Source organism: Cyanistes caeruleus, chromosome 2 (genome assembly GCF_971803275.1).
Source record: "Cyanistes caeruleus chromosome 2, bCyaCae1.hap1.1, whole genome shotgun sequence".
NCBI lineage: Eukaryota > Metazoa > Chordata > Aves > Passeriformes > Paridae > Cyanistes > Cyanistes caeruleus.
Genome location: NC_141702.1, coordinates 116,209,317 through 116,224,301, shown reverse-complemented (window position 1 = coordinate 116,224,301; position 14,985 = coordinate 116,209,317). Strand labels below are relative to the sequence as shown.

At 45.0% G+C, this 14,985-nt stretch overlaps 1 protein-coding gene across 50 annotated transcripts in view; it reads right to left on the bottom strand.

Moving 5' to 3' along the window:
• PAK5 (p21 (RAC1) activated kinase 5) overlaps nucleotides 1-14,985 on the bottom strand; it is a 315,373-nt gene that overhangs the window by 14,318 nt on the left and 286,070 nt on the right. For all 50 annotated transcript variants that reach the window (XM_086872689.1, XM_086872688.1, XM_086872753.1 and 47 more), the window contains one exon: nucleotides 3,625-4,422. In XM_086872689.1, coding sequence (XP_086728815.1) covers nucleotides 3,625-4,422 — 798 coding nt within the window. The remainder of the gene's footprint in view (nucleotides 1-3,624; nucleotides 4,423-14,985) is intronic.

Genomic DNA, 14,985 nt, shown 5'->3' with positions numbered 1-14,985 from the left:
TCTAGAAATTGAAGCTGGATAAATCCATGCCAATTAATTATTTGAGGCTTCACCCATGTCTGGTATTTCTGAGTATGCCCTAAGCTTAACAAACTGGCAAAATAATATTCTGCAGTGAAATTTTAGAATGAAAATTCAGGGGTTCAATGTGCTTGCTAAGAATTTTCGGAAGCTTTTTAAGGTTAGCACTGCTGGACAATGTAAACCCACTTCCTGAATCCCAAGAAATGTTACAAAAAGTCAGGAGCTATAATGAGCAAATCAACTTTCCTCCAAGCCTGTGTCCTATGCAGTGCTCCATATCACGGCAAAATCGAACACACTTTATTCCACTAATAACTCTTTCTGCTACTGAATGCAGTCACCTACAGAACTGAAATTCTTTAAATATTACAAAGGAAAGAAGAAGATAGTCCTGCCCTCATTCAAGACCAGGTCAAAGGAGCAGCTGAAGCGCTGACATGACATCCATCATGGCACAGTGGCATCTCCCACATCCGCACACGGACACGTCAGCACTCGGTCATTTCGCCATTAAAACATGGATATAACGCTGTGCCTAAGCTCACTCCAGCTCCCACTCTGGTGACAGTGATGCCTGTTAGGTACTGCAAGCACAGGGAACACCTGCTTGTTCCTGAGGGGTCCCTTCCCCACGAGGAGGCTGCCTGGGCGGCCTTTCAGCCGGCTGGGTGTCCCCACGTGCTCTGCAGTGGGACTGCGGCACAGATGCAGCCACAGCCCTGTGCCCAGAGCCCGCATCCCTGAGTCCCAGTGGGATGGACTCACCCCTCCGTGACATGCAAAGGATTTCCATTTGATCAGGCTTCAGTTTGCCAGGTGAAAGGTGTAGAAGGGGTGGTCTGTAAATCACACCGAGATCGCAAAGGCAAAGGTTATTCTCTGGTGCTCTGCTGGTGGAAATCCCCGAGACTCTCTGTTCCACACACAGAGGTGGCAGGCAGCGCTCAGAACAGCTGCTGGCACATGAATGGGAAGATATGGAAAGAGGGAGGGGGTTTCTGACAGCAAAGGCTTGGCTCTGCCTTTGTCAGGCTGGGAATGCCCCCGTGGTACAGAGGGACAGAGAGGACAATGGTGAGAGACACCTCTGCTAAGTTACAGCAGTACGAGGCAACAAAGGGGGAGCAGCCATCATGGGCCCTTGAAAGAGGGACAGGAGAGGGTCACAAAGAGCTCCTTCTGGAAAAAGACAGGGAAAGGAGCTTTGAAATAATAGAGCTGGGTGCCAGAAGTTAAGAGGGCTGCCTGTGATGTAGAGGAGGATTAAAAAACCCTATGCAGTATGGACTGGCCAAAAATAAGCCAACCTGGCATGATGAATTCGATACTGTGAGACAGTACTGAGGTGAGACACCAACTCTGTGTGGTGAGGGTAACACAGCAGACTCTCCAACTCCATGCAGGTGTACTAGAGTTAGTCTGCAGGACAGGAGAGCAGGTGGGTGACACAGGGCTGGGTCATCTGAGCTTTTGGCATCCTACACCTCCATGGCTCCACTGCACAGCAGTGGCCAAGCCCAGGGCAGGCAAGCCTTCTGATGTAACAACTGAAATCACTGATGATGAAACAGAGCATTTATCTGACATCTCTTACCTGCAAACAATACTGAAGTAAATCTGCTCTTCACATTTACAAGCCAAAATGAATATTCTTGTTAAGTGCACTTTCATGCCACACTTTTGTGCCTGCAGACTTTTTCACTGATTTTTTCACCCCTTTTAATTATACTTTAAACCCAATCTCATTTGTAAAATATCTGATTTGCGATCTGACTCTCATTTAGTAAGCCCATTTGATGAACCATTATCTTACTAATGCCTCCTTTAAAAGAAGATTCTTCAAGAATCATCCAAGACAAGAAACTCCTATTCACTTCCAGGAGCCGAGGACAGGTCTGGGAATTGAACTGCCGCATTTAACAGTGAATCATCAAGTTTCAATACACCAAGGCTGTAGGAGTGTTTTTGATGCTCTGAGGAGGAGAATAGCTCACACTGAATCTTGCATAGAGGCATATTTTTTTTTAATAAAAGTTGTTACTGCATTTTAATGGGATATTTTTCAAAGTGCTGTAATGCTGTAAAAAACACCTCTGTCTTCTGCCCTGCTGAATGCTGTAAAATTGGCAGAAGCAGGTGCTACAGGGTCTCTGAATTACTGGATTTGTCCTTCTCCTTCCTGAACTCTGACAAAAAGACTGCTTTCAGTAAAGGAAATGGCAGCTAACCCATCCCAGATTTTCCTCCCACTTCCAGAATCCACACTGAATGCCACACTGGTGCTAAGTTAACTAAGTTAACACACTCCTCCTACCACACCCTGAGCTTTGGGAAGGCGCCTAAAGAGACCTTGGAACATTTCTACTCCCCCATGATTTATGCTCAAGCTCCAAAGCCCAGCTTTGCGCTTCAGGGCAAAGAGGGATGAAAAATGCATGGCTCAGCCTTTACCATGGGGCACTGCACCATGGAAATGGAAAAGCAGCCAAAACCTAAGGAAGCTCGACACAGGCACACCTCCAACACAGGGATATCATGGATCTGCAGAGACCTGGGACTGCAGCAGGACACAACCATGTTCTCAGAGCACACAGCCAGTAATCAAATGCACTGTTCAGGTATCATTAGAGAGAAGAACAGATCTCACCACTGACAGTCACCTACCTCAGCATGTGGAAAGTCACAGCAACCCCAGACTTGGAAAAATGATCATCACAGTGCCCGTTGCTATGGGGAACTCAGTGATGTTCAGTGCAAACTACATTGAAAATGCATCTCTTGCAGAATATTAGATGCTTAAGCAGGTCATTCTGGTTATGTGACTAGAGGTGTGAGAAAAGCACTCTGAACTGAACAAGTGGTCACAGCACACGTTGCAAGCAGGGTTGGAAAGCTTGTGTAGGTAATACATCTCATGTGGCAGAGCAGGGACAGATTTGTGTAGAGGAGCTGCTTCTAGGTAACATGGCTGAAATGCCTTCTTGCACATCAACGCTTTTTTTAAACTACATCTAAAATATCTTGGGTGACATCAGCTGCTTGGATTTAATTTCGATGCTTCAAAACAAAGGAATGGAAAGGAATAAGCCCCTACTCTCATGAGCAGTGAAAAGCTAATAAACTTTGTAATACAAAGATGGTGTAAATACAGTATAAATACTGAAGCACAGAGGTTCCAGCCTTGCAAAGTAACAATTCAAACACAGAAGTATCTGCTACACAAACCAGACCAGCGTCTCACCTCCTGCTGAGATCTGCTCAGGCATACAAACTCCCAAATGTACAAAAACTGCCAAAGAGCTTGGGCTTATTGGGAATTTCAAATAAAATCCCCAGAAGATGGGCATCTCCAAACCTGCCTTTTAGTAAGTATCTCAAACCCACTGGTCCCTCACACCCATTTTCATGCACCCAAGTGAAGTGGGCGGGTTTCCACACCTGCCAAGGAGCAGCCATACAACTCTCGGGGACGTTACCAGCCACGCTTAGCATCGTGTGCCCAAGCACGGCTCCTTGCCCTTAACTTGGACTTTTGGCACTCCCCTTGTGGAGAGGCTGATCCCTGCCCTGGCAGCACCGTCCCCAGGCAGGTCAGGTTACCTTGGGAACGCCTGCTGCGGTTTCGGACAGGCGGGGGTAGGTGTAGGAGCTGTAGGAATGTCCTTGCTGGTGTGCTTTGAAGGCGCTTGCTCCGTAGGGCATGGCCGGCTCCTGCAGGCCGGAGCCTGACCTGGATCTCTGCCTCATGGCTGGCTGAGGGCTCGCAGGGTCCACGTAGGATGACTTTGGCCTCTTATCATAGTCATCCTTGCTCAGGCCGTGTCCCCAGTCACCGTCACCGTACTCCAGCCTCTCCCTGGGGCACTCGCTCTGCACCGACGCTCGGGACGGGGCGTAAGGAAAGGAATCTCCGTAGTCCAGGGAGGATCCGCTGGGGATCCGCTGATACTCCAGCTTTAGGCCGCCATATTCCAGCGGTTTGGGCTTGGTCTCCAGGTGTGCGTGGTAATCTGGGAGGAACCTGGAGAGGTCTGACTGCAGGGGTGTCACTTCTGAGTAATAGATGTCCCGGGACGTCACCTTCATCATGTGCCCGTTCTGCTTGGCGGCGTAGCTGCCCTTGTAGTACCTGTCCAGCTCCTCCCCGTACAGAGCCTTGTCTCGGTACTTCTCCACGACGTAGTCTGTTGTAGTGTCTGACTCACTGGAGTACTGGGAATACGTGATGTAGCCATTTTCCTCCTGGTGCCTCGGCACATGGTTTGCATTTCCTTGGTGGTGGGTGGGAGGACTTTCCTTCCGCAGGGAATTGGATCGTGTCACCGAGATATTGTCAAACTCCTCCAGCAGGCCGTTGATTGAAGTATCCTTTCGAGGCTTGTTTCCTCGAACAATAGTCTGGGAAAAAAAAAAAAATTGCTTTGATTAAATACCGGTTTTCATTTGGTATTTCACCAAAAAAACCACCAAAAAGGAAAGAAGTCTGTGATTCACCCAGGAATACCTGTAGCAATGTCTTATGAAAACAAAAACCCTCAATAATAATTACAGTAGGACGTGAAGAAATGTTTAAATTCTATGTAGACCACAAGCTGGGATTTGGCATACAACCCCAAGACACTCTCCAAAAGCCCAATTTCAGAGGTGAGTGTTCAGCAGCCAACAATAGAGACATTTAAGCCCACTACTTATTTTTTTTATTTGTTGTTATTCAGTTGTTTACATCAAGCCACACTGGCGGGCTGAATCTGATTTGCAGGGCATGGATAAGCTAAATGAAAATCATTCAGTGGTCACTTCTGTGTGTTATTTTAACAAACTACTGGAATGAAAAGTAGCATATAGTTAAGCAGGCACTGAATTTTTTTGGTTTTTTCTTTTTTTACAAAACAGTATGTTCCTGAGTAGCAGAATCCCACTGAGGATTGCCTCTTAGTTAACTTAGCATAAAAGACACTTGGGAAAGAGGGAAAAATACTTAATTCCATCTCCTTGTAACGTACAGCATCAGCAAACCACGGTGCACAACCATGGCTCTGGGAAACCAACATCAGGGATGACAAGTGCTGGCCATGTTTGTGCCCCACTATTGCAAAGCTTTCCATAGATCCCCCTACCCATTCCTACTCCTTTATGTCCAAAATACTGGTGCTCCTGGCAGAATGGGAGGCGAGCAGTGCTTGGCTACAGTTCTCCTTCAAGAAAGATTTTATTTTTTCAGCCAGTACCACCTGAAGGCTGTAACATGTGGCTGCATTCATTTTTCACCTGGGAACTCCCATTGAGCACCACTTCACGTTTACAAACACCCGACAAGAATAACTTGTACAGATTGGTGGCCAGGGCCATAAATCAGCCAGGCTCTACTGAAAACACATTTGCTTTGCTGATTTACTTTGGCTAAATATCTCTGGCTGCATCTTACTTAACTCACTGAGCTTTTCAACAGAGTCACTGTGGTCACCCCAAGGAGATTTCCCTCTCTGGGCTGCAGCCTGTGCTGCACACTGACCGTGCTGTATCGGGAACCAAGCAGGCACGTCAGATGCTGAAAGTGGAATACTGGACACCAACCACAGACCCACCCTGGTCACTTGCTCTGCACTTGTTCCTTTGTTCTAAGCATAGTGAGGCTACTCAAGCCTTGTTTAAAAGCACTCAGGGGTTCAAACTTTGTCAAAAAAAACATTTAATCACTAGTAAGATCACAAAATTAATAGGAATGTACTTCTCTGTCTCCCAGAAAAAGGCAGCTGGGAAAAGGCAGGTGAAAAGCAAAGCAGTCCTGACCTCACTCTGCTCCCTCCTCTGATTTATGTCCGTAATTACTTGCCTAGTTTGCTATTTTGAAGCCAGTGGTACTGAAACAATAGGACAGCAAAAATAAGGGACAGCAAATAGATCACTCCTTTCACCTCCAAAGCCATTCAGCAGGATGAGAGGAATTGGTTTCATTCTGCTACAGCCTGTTTGGCAGGATGACTGCACGATCATTCATATTTAATTATCATATAATAAACCAGCAACAATTCAACAATGAAATGCTTATAATTGAAAACAAGATTGAAATACCCAACTGGCACCCTGCTCCCCTGTGCAAATGCCTGCTGAGGAGGAAAATGCCTATTTAACACTCTCCATGGGACTGGCCCTCACAAAGGAGAGGTTTCCTGGAGCAGCCGTGTTGGGTCTGCACAGAAAAGCCTCGTAGCCACAGGGAGCCCCTGGAGCAGAGTGGTCTCTTCCCATTACAGGGAAAAGGAGCTGTCTGGAAGCAGGCACACGCTGGCTGGAAGCAGGATTTTCAGACACCTTCAGAAGGAAGATTTAGAAGAATGCAGCTGAGTGTTTGTATGTTGGGGAATTCACTGGTGACAAATCCCTGCAGTTTGGGGATTTTCCGCAGACAGGTGCATGCGTGGGAGTAACCTTTTCGATTATGAGGATTTAAAAATAGTACTAATAGTAAAATGACCTTGTAAGAAGTTCTGACTTTCAAAAATAAAAAAAGCATTTGCCACCGAAGCCCCAGCCTGATGAAGCTGTCTCGGATAACTCCGGGACCTCAGTGATGTCTCATCCTGACTGATGAAGTTAAGGGGATTAAGAACTAAACCCCTTTTCTTTTTCCCAGCATTTTAAGGATGATCACTGGCAAACAGTGACTTGCAAGTGTGATGGCTGCAATTCCTATTGGCTTCAGATTATTTTCCATGAGAAAATGAAAATGGCCAGCACACAGGGAGGATAAAACTTACCTATTCCAGAGGCACACCATCTACAGAATAGTCAGTGCTTTGTTACTATGAAAAACAATTACTATCAATTATGATATTTATTGGTAACAACAACAACAACAACATTTCTATTTGTTTTGGCTTGTTTTAAAATTTTGCATTTCCCTTATATAGAAGGACAGATTTGGCGAGATGCCCTCAGGCTAATTCAGACAGCCTTACACCTGCTTGACCTTTTCCAAGGAAATAGCTGGCACCATTCTTATCAAAAGAACCGTAGTGTCCATGGAGAAGAAAATTTAGGAAGTATTTCACCAAGACCCTGTGAAATACCCTACATTGTCAAGTGTTTTGCTATCTGAATAGAACTTAAGATGTTTACACACAATTCTGAAGTACATTGTGTAACTCTCTGGTGGGTAGAACCACTTACTAGGCTGAAAAAATAAATTAATATCCCAAAGAAGGTATTGGTGTAAAGGAGTAATAAAAGTAATTGCTCTGTAAGAATGAGCAGAGCACCAAAATTAAAAAAAAATAAATCAAGTTAGATGTTATAAAGAATAAAACATATGTTGTAGCATGTTAACTTGTCCTGAAGTGATTTACTAGAATCAGGGGCTTCCCTGGGAAGCACAGGATTTGCAGAAAGAAGCCTGAGATTGGGAGCTGCCACAATCATGGCCCAAATTCCCAAACCTGAAAACCTAATGTCAGTGCCAGGCTCATAAGGAGCACCCAGGCTCTGAGGAATGACTTCAGGGGAAAAGCTGGACTGATGATGTGGGGTCCTGGTTTGGGATTGTGGACTCTGGGAACTGTTATCAGCGAGCAGAGGGAAAACCTCATGGGATATACACACAATGTCAGGAATCAAAAATGATGGGACATTTAAACTATAACTTCAAAAGCAAAATAAAAACCTTGAAAGAAAATGTAACAGAAAAGGGCTATTATGGAAAGAGATATAATGGTAATTAGTGCCATAGGAACTAGACTAGTTTTTCTAATTATAAAGGGTTTATAAAAAAAAATATGAGAAGGAGGAGGGAATTCTGTCTCTCTATATTTTAGATATATTTACAAAGATTGTTTTCTGAATTTTTTTTAACCACTTACTGGTTTTTGCATTTTTAAACTTAAGGAATTTTCAGAGGTGCTGCAGGCAAAGCAGATAAAAGCAAAATATTCTTTGCCAAGCTCGATGGGCTAGGATTTCCAAGGCCTTTGTTCTGTCTACCGAGCTCATGTAATGGAAACCTGTCCAACACCTTGTCACGCATGGAAAAGCGGGCTGGAGCCCTTCCGTGGGCACAGCTCCCGCAGGGCTCCCCAGGCAAAGCCGGCTGGGCGATGGTCGATGCGCCGTGTTTATTAAAGGACGCTTTCCGGCGCACTGTGCAATTTCGGAGGGATCAATGTTCCCGCAGATGAAGGAGCGCCGGGGAATTTTACGCTACCGTTCCCCCCGTACATTAAATCAATGGGGCGCAGTCTCCGTGAATTAAAGCTGGAGCCGCAGCTCCCGTTTCATTCCCAGCGCTCTCTGGCCAGGCTGGGCGCCTGCTCCGGAGCCTGGTGACAGTAGACATCCTTCATGGTGCTTCTGCAGCGGCCTGTCCTGCGGTGATAAGCTATAATGGATCTGTCTGGGAGAGAGGCTGTCTTGCCTTGTTTCCAGGAGGAGATGAAAAACAGCTTCTGCGCTCAAATTCTGTATTAACCTTGACAATAATGAAGTGGGTAATTAACTGTTTTGCCCTAATGTGACCTTGCATTTATTTTCTTTAGAACTACTATACTTTACCCACTCGTTAAGAATATATCATCCTTTGTCCTCCTGGAGCTGTATTTTCAGGAGTCAATGAGGATTTTAAATGTCTGTGATGTGCAGGGTGAAAAAGAAAGGAATTTTAAAGAAAGGTCGCCCCTATAAACAGCCAATCTAAACTCTGATATTGCCTCTAGCTAGCTTCTCCCCTCATCTGCATTATACATGAACTAAAAGCACAGCCTATGCACAGCTGAAAATCAATTTTTTTTTCTTAAGAAAAGGTGCATAATGCACAGAATAATCTAATTCTAAGTGATGGATGTGTTGGTAATTTTATTTTCTTGTGTTGCAAGACATACAAAATATTTGAAGCTGTGTTTATGACATCACATTTTACTCCCAGTGAAAAAAAATATGAACGGCACTTGGAGAGAAAAACTTATCCTTGTCATCACTTCAGAAGGAAAACTCTGGCTTTCCCTGTAAGTAACAGAGTTTTATAGCTGCAGCCAAAGACATCAGGGGTCTGCATCTTACCAGAAGAAAAAGTACTTAGAGGTGGAAGAATTTACTGTGCAGGTGACCACACAATGGAACACACTGCCCAGAGAAGTTGTGGACTCTCCCTCACTGGAGAAACTCAAGAACGGTCTGGTTGAAATCCTGTGCCATGTGCTCTGGGATAACCCTGCTGGAGCAGGGAGGTGGGACCAGATGACCCACTGTGATCCTTTCCAAACATTCTGTGATTCTGTGAGCCTGAAATAGATGGAGTCTCTTGAAACTCCTGGAAAGAGGAGAGAGCACGAAGCAAACCCCTGCTTTTTGCAGCAGCCCAGGGCCAACATGAGGTGGATCCTTTTCCTCATGTGGGAGGCTACACTTTAAGGCCGAGGTGCCACCCTGAGAGCTGACACCAGGACTGGGCTCAGGGGGAAAACGTGCTGCCAGGAAGGAAAAGGGATGGCAGCCAAAGGTCCAGGGAACTCAGCCGGGAGCTGGGACCGCTGCTCTCAGTTAAGTGGTTCCACTGGGCACTTAAGGCTTTTCTCCATGGAATATTCACATGATGACAAATTCAAACCTCTGTGTTGCTTTTCCAAATGATTAAGGATTTTCTCCATGGAATATTCACATGAGGACAGATTCAAACCTCTGTGTTGCTCTTCCAAATGACAGCATCAGAGTTATCCTCCCAATCCTTCCACATTCCAGTGAATTCTTAATTACATCTGAACGGGGAAGCTTCATGAGAAGAAATGACAGAAATTTCTATACCTCCATCCCCTCTTTCCCTTAAATGGGACGTTTAGGATGCTTGTGCCACATATGGATTAGCCTGGAAAGAAGTCTTTTTGACATGAACTCATCAGATTCATTGTGAGAAATGATGCTGGATGGGATAAGAGGTAATTTATCACTCTGCACCCTCCAGTAGTGTCCTGTGGGATCTGCTCCAGTTTTGATCTACAGCCTGTCTACAAAACAGCTATTACTCAGAGTTAGTCACAAGGAATACACAACAGACAGAAAAGTATGTCAGAACATCCCTTCCTGAAGCCTATAATTTAGAGCCTGGTTTGCACCTGGAAGCCTTGGAGTTTATATCATTTCTGTTATGAATTCCTTCCCAGAGCTATAAATTCTCACCCTCCCCACAAAAACAGTATTAGGAAAAAGTAATTGTTTTGGTATCCCACAGTTCCCTCCTTGGGGAAGGCATTCTGCAGATTGCAGTGGTGTTGGGTGACTCAGCTGGGCCAGGATTTTGGGTCTCCCTGGACCAAACATGCACTTACACCACAGAGTCACCTGCCCAAACCAGGAGCATGAGACAGTGTCACCTGTCCCTTGCCATGAAGTGTCTAAGCACCTGAGCCACGATCCCATCTCATGAATTGCTCTAATCCCTTTCTAGATCCATGAATCTCTGTTTGGGACAGCTCTTAGATGGGACCTTTCCCCTGCAAAGGAGAAATTACAGAGAAATGCAAACCCCCGCAGCAAAACTCAGCCAAATCAGCCTTTGGGAGGGCTGAAGCCCCCAGACATGAGCCCATGGGTGCTGCAGGATGTGCTACGTCTGGGATGTGCACATCACCAGAACTGACTCCAAATCACTGGAACAAAACAAAGGTACAGCTTGAGAGCAGTCTAATATGCTTAACAACACTAGTGCCAGCTGCTCAAAATTCTTCAAAAGCAAAATAATGGAAAACTATAGAAAAAAAAAGGCTCACCAAAACCAGCACCATGTGATTTCTCACCCTGCACAGCAGTTTTAAAAGTTGGTTTCCATAACAACAAGAACAACGTTTCATTATAATCACATTCACTGGTAATTCTTTTGACATCTTAAAATATAGCAACTTTAACACAACATTTAGTCTTAAAATACTACCAAAATATCTACGTTCTAGTAACTTTTCCTTATTTTTTTTTTTTAAATACACAAAAATGCCTGTTATATGTAATTTGAAATGCTATTAGAGAATATTAAAAGTTTAAAATAATTATTCTGGGCCTACTTGAAACATATCTGATCTGTGCAATTTTATATGTCATATTCACACACAGGAATCTCTCAGACATATGACAAATGTGTGAAATGTGACTTAAAAGTTTTAATTTGAACGAGAAAGTCTCTGTATTACTGATGGGTTAAACAGCACTTCAAGGAGAGGAGTGCAGAAATCTCAAACCAAACAATTCCTATTTCATAGGACTTAGGACCTTTCCGATTTTTCTTTTATCCAGAGATAAAAAGGCAATGCAAAATTAAATACCTAAAAAACATTAGCCACAGGAATTTAAACTGCCTTCTTAGTACTGATGCACTTTCATAAGGCTGGTGACAATGGTTTCAGCATAACAACGCAGAGTGGACACACTAAACTAAAAAACTGTATCAAGCCACACCAAAGACTGCAATGTTTTGTCAAAATTCTGGAAAAAATCTGTTCATCAATATAAATATAAAATAAAATTTTCCTGTTTTGTCAAATCAATATTTTCTGGCAGGGAAAGAGAAAGAGCAGTGACTTGGGAAGCGTGATAAATACCAGTTACCTTGTTCTTCCCCCTTCAAAGCCATGTCAGTTGCCAGTGCCTCAGTGTTAGTGGAATTGCTTTTTTTTCCCCCCCAAGGAACTTGCAAACAAATTCAGTAATATTTACTGAGGTATAGCTGTGCTCCAGGAACTGCTGGTGTGGTTTCTGCAGCACACAGGATGCTATGGAAATCATGGGGGATATCCTGCAGAAGAAGCACCCCAGAGCTTTCCAACTGGGCTGATTCCAGAGCAGCTAAAAAACACAAAGCAAATCTAGGGACATTTGGGGAAGATGACAGAACTTCCTCCCTCCAAGAAACACAACTCCACTTTTAGTTTTGTAACTCCAAGACAGGAGCAGGTATGTCACAGGTCCAGGACTGGAGTTTGCTGCAGGCAGGGCCATATGTGACTTAAACAAGGCTTTTTCCAAAGAGAAATAACAGAACCAAGGGCAGTTAATAAAAAACACTGAAGCTCCAGTGCCTCTCTGGTACCTCTGAGATCTGGGCTTGGGAGCTGGTTTGTGTCTGGACTACTGATGTGCTTAGGGAAAGACACAGGAACGATGCCTTCTGCACTGCAGCTCCTCATTCCCAGCCACGATGCAGGTGACAGGAGATGAAGCAAGGGCTGGTGACCTCTTTCAATTCTGGCATCACCACTTTCAAAGGAAAATGTATTGTGAAAATGCATCCTAAACCAGGTACAAACTGACTCTGCTGCCCATGTGAACTTAGTGCAAGCACTCCCCAGAGAAACTGCAGGAAGGTGAGACAGCAAGAGGAGCCTACAGGGGTCTGGGGCTATCCCAAATGCATGCAGACGTCTCTGCAGCCACATCACAATCATCATCAACCTTAATGTGCATCAGCCAGTCATCCTTACCTCTACTATCTGCAGTCTAGACTGTTGTTTTTTCCAGGTTTTTATGTGTGGGTAGTGTGAGGAAAACAAAGCCCCACTTTTCTCAACGAAGGCATGAGAAATTGCACAAATTAAACAGCACTTCCCCACCAGCTTCCCAAATACTTCAACTTTGAGAAGCCACTGCTACACTCCAGAGGAGCTGTGTGTGTCCCACACGGTGCTGGCACTGAGACACCCACTGCCACTGTTTTTAGGGCACAGTGTCAGTGCTCTACATCTACACGTGACTGGTGCGGGGCACAACACCGTGTCAGTCCTCCCAGGGCTGACAGGCATTTCAAAGAAGCCTTTTTACAACCAAGCCACATGCCATGGTCATAGATTTCATTGTAAGGGCCACAAAAGGGCTGCAGTGGGATTTTCATGGGCTCCAGGACCCCATGCTATCCTGCTCTTGGGTGGGTGGTGTGAAAGTCAGTGCCCCACCCTCCCTGTCCCACTCACCCACACATTTACCATGATGACCACTGTGGCACAGGGCACTGCACACAGGGAATGCAGTCTGCTCTCCTCCAGCAGCCCCAGCTAAAAAAGCTGAGGAGAGGGACAGCCTGTAATTCACAAAGTCGCACTGCAGCATAAACCGTCTTTGTAGCTCGGATAAAATTTCCCTGGATGAGGTTCCCCTCGTGCCCTAAACATGCCCATTAACAAATGCAAGGCTGATGGAGCATTAACCCAATTAATGATCCCAGTGATGGTTTTTTTTCCTTAGTGAAAGATTTTTCTGGCTGCAGTTTGACTAAGCTTTCTGAAATATTTAAGTCAATTCCAGTGTGATAAAATTTTATGCTCGGGAAGCAATTGCCTCCATCTGACAACTCTGACAGTGGGGCACTTGCTCAGGAGGGCAGAGGCTCTTGGGTCACTCCAGTGTGGTCAGGGTCATCTCCTGCTTTTAATTAAAATGAAGATTTTGACAGTCTGTTAATTTAGAAGAAACAATTTGAACTGTATTACTTTTGGTTCTGATCAGCCACAGCAAAGGAAGCTTATATACAGCAGGTGATTGAAGACAAAGTTAACATTTCTGTTTCTGAGTTTGTGGGGCCAGCTCGAGGAGCTCCTGCTGCTCTGCAAGCCATGGCAGAGGGTTGTGAATTACTTTCCCACTCCATAAATCATCAGGCAGAGGCAGAGAGTGGAAGATGCTGGTGAGTGCTGAGTGCCTCAGTCCCCAGCACTGCAGACTGATGGGGCTCATTGCCCATGAGCCCTGCTCAGGGTTGGGAGAGTCCCCGCAATCTCAGCCCTGTGGATTTGGGATTTACACCCAGAAGGGCAGGGTGATGTATGCAAAGCACTGCCCATGTTGGCAGGAAAGGCACTATCAAAGTACAGCAGGAGAAATCATCCTGCAGCCAAAAAATGTGCCAAAAAAATGCCTTAGTCCCATGGCCTTAAAACTGTCAGGAAGTTTCAAGATTCCTCCTAACACACTAAAATTGTGCAATCCTGGCCACACACATGCAAGGGGTACTTTTTAGTCTGACTGATGTCTCTGACTACTTTGGACTTCTTCACCCTCTCCTGAAAGCTCACTCCTTGATTTCAGCTAATCCAGGAATTTGTACTGGCAAAATAAAAACACAGAATAATGTCATCTTCATTGTAAATTGCAGCTTTCTTTCTTCCAAGGAAATGTATTACTTTTCCTTTTCAAGGACACTATCAAATGGGAAATGCAGCCATAGGAATGTCCTAAGGAAGCAGGACTGACTCCCACTGAGTGGTTTTCATCTGCAAACATGGACATGAAGCAAAAAGTGCTCCTGTGCAGAAATCTAATGCTTAAGTCAAATTTACAAGGAAGGTGAGACAAAAGACACGAGGAGCTTCCTCAGCTGATGTTTTAATTATTCCCTGTTGTAAAAGAGAAGTGCAAATCAAACATCTTCTTGATGGGAACAAAGTGAGGCAGGAGATTTCAGAGGATGCTCTGCAGCAGAGGTGAAGCCCAGCCCAGCAGGACAATCTCTCGTGTACAAGAAACTGCTCAAACATTTCTAGGCTAATCTCGATTTGATTCGATTTGCTGGGCTGCATCGCCACCAAGTGCACTCTGTCCTCGGCGCCAGATTGGTCCTGACACGCTTAATAAATTAATCTGCCTGACACAGAGCAGCTCCCTCCCTCCTCCAGCCCTGCCAGACAGCACAGCAAGTCAGGGAGAAGGAGAAGGGCACTACAGATGCTGCTGAAAAGGGAGAAATGGGGCTGCTTCCCCCAGCCTGGGGTGTGGGATGGCAGTCAGACCTCACCTCCTGCTCTGGAGTATTTTCCCAGGGTGGTTCATTAAAACTGCTGTGTTTAAAACAGATTTCTACACCTATATATCCCATGCTCCTGGAAAGTGCTGCTTCACAGGGAAGCATAAGCCTCAGCAATAAGGATCTTGCACTGTGCTCAGTGAGAATCATTAACTGCAAACTAGGACACAGATACCAATTACTGTTCTGCTCAGACT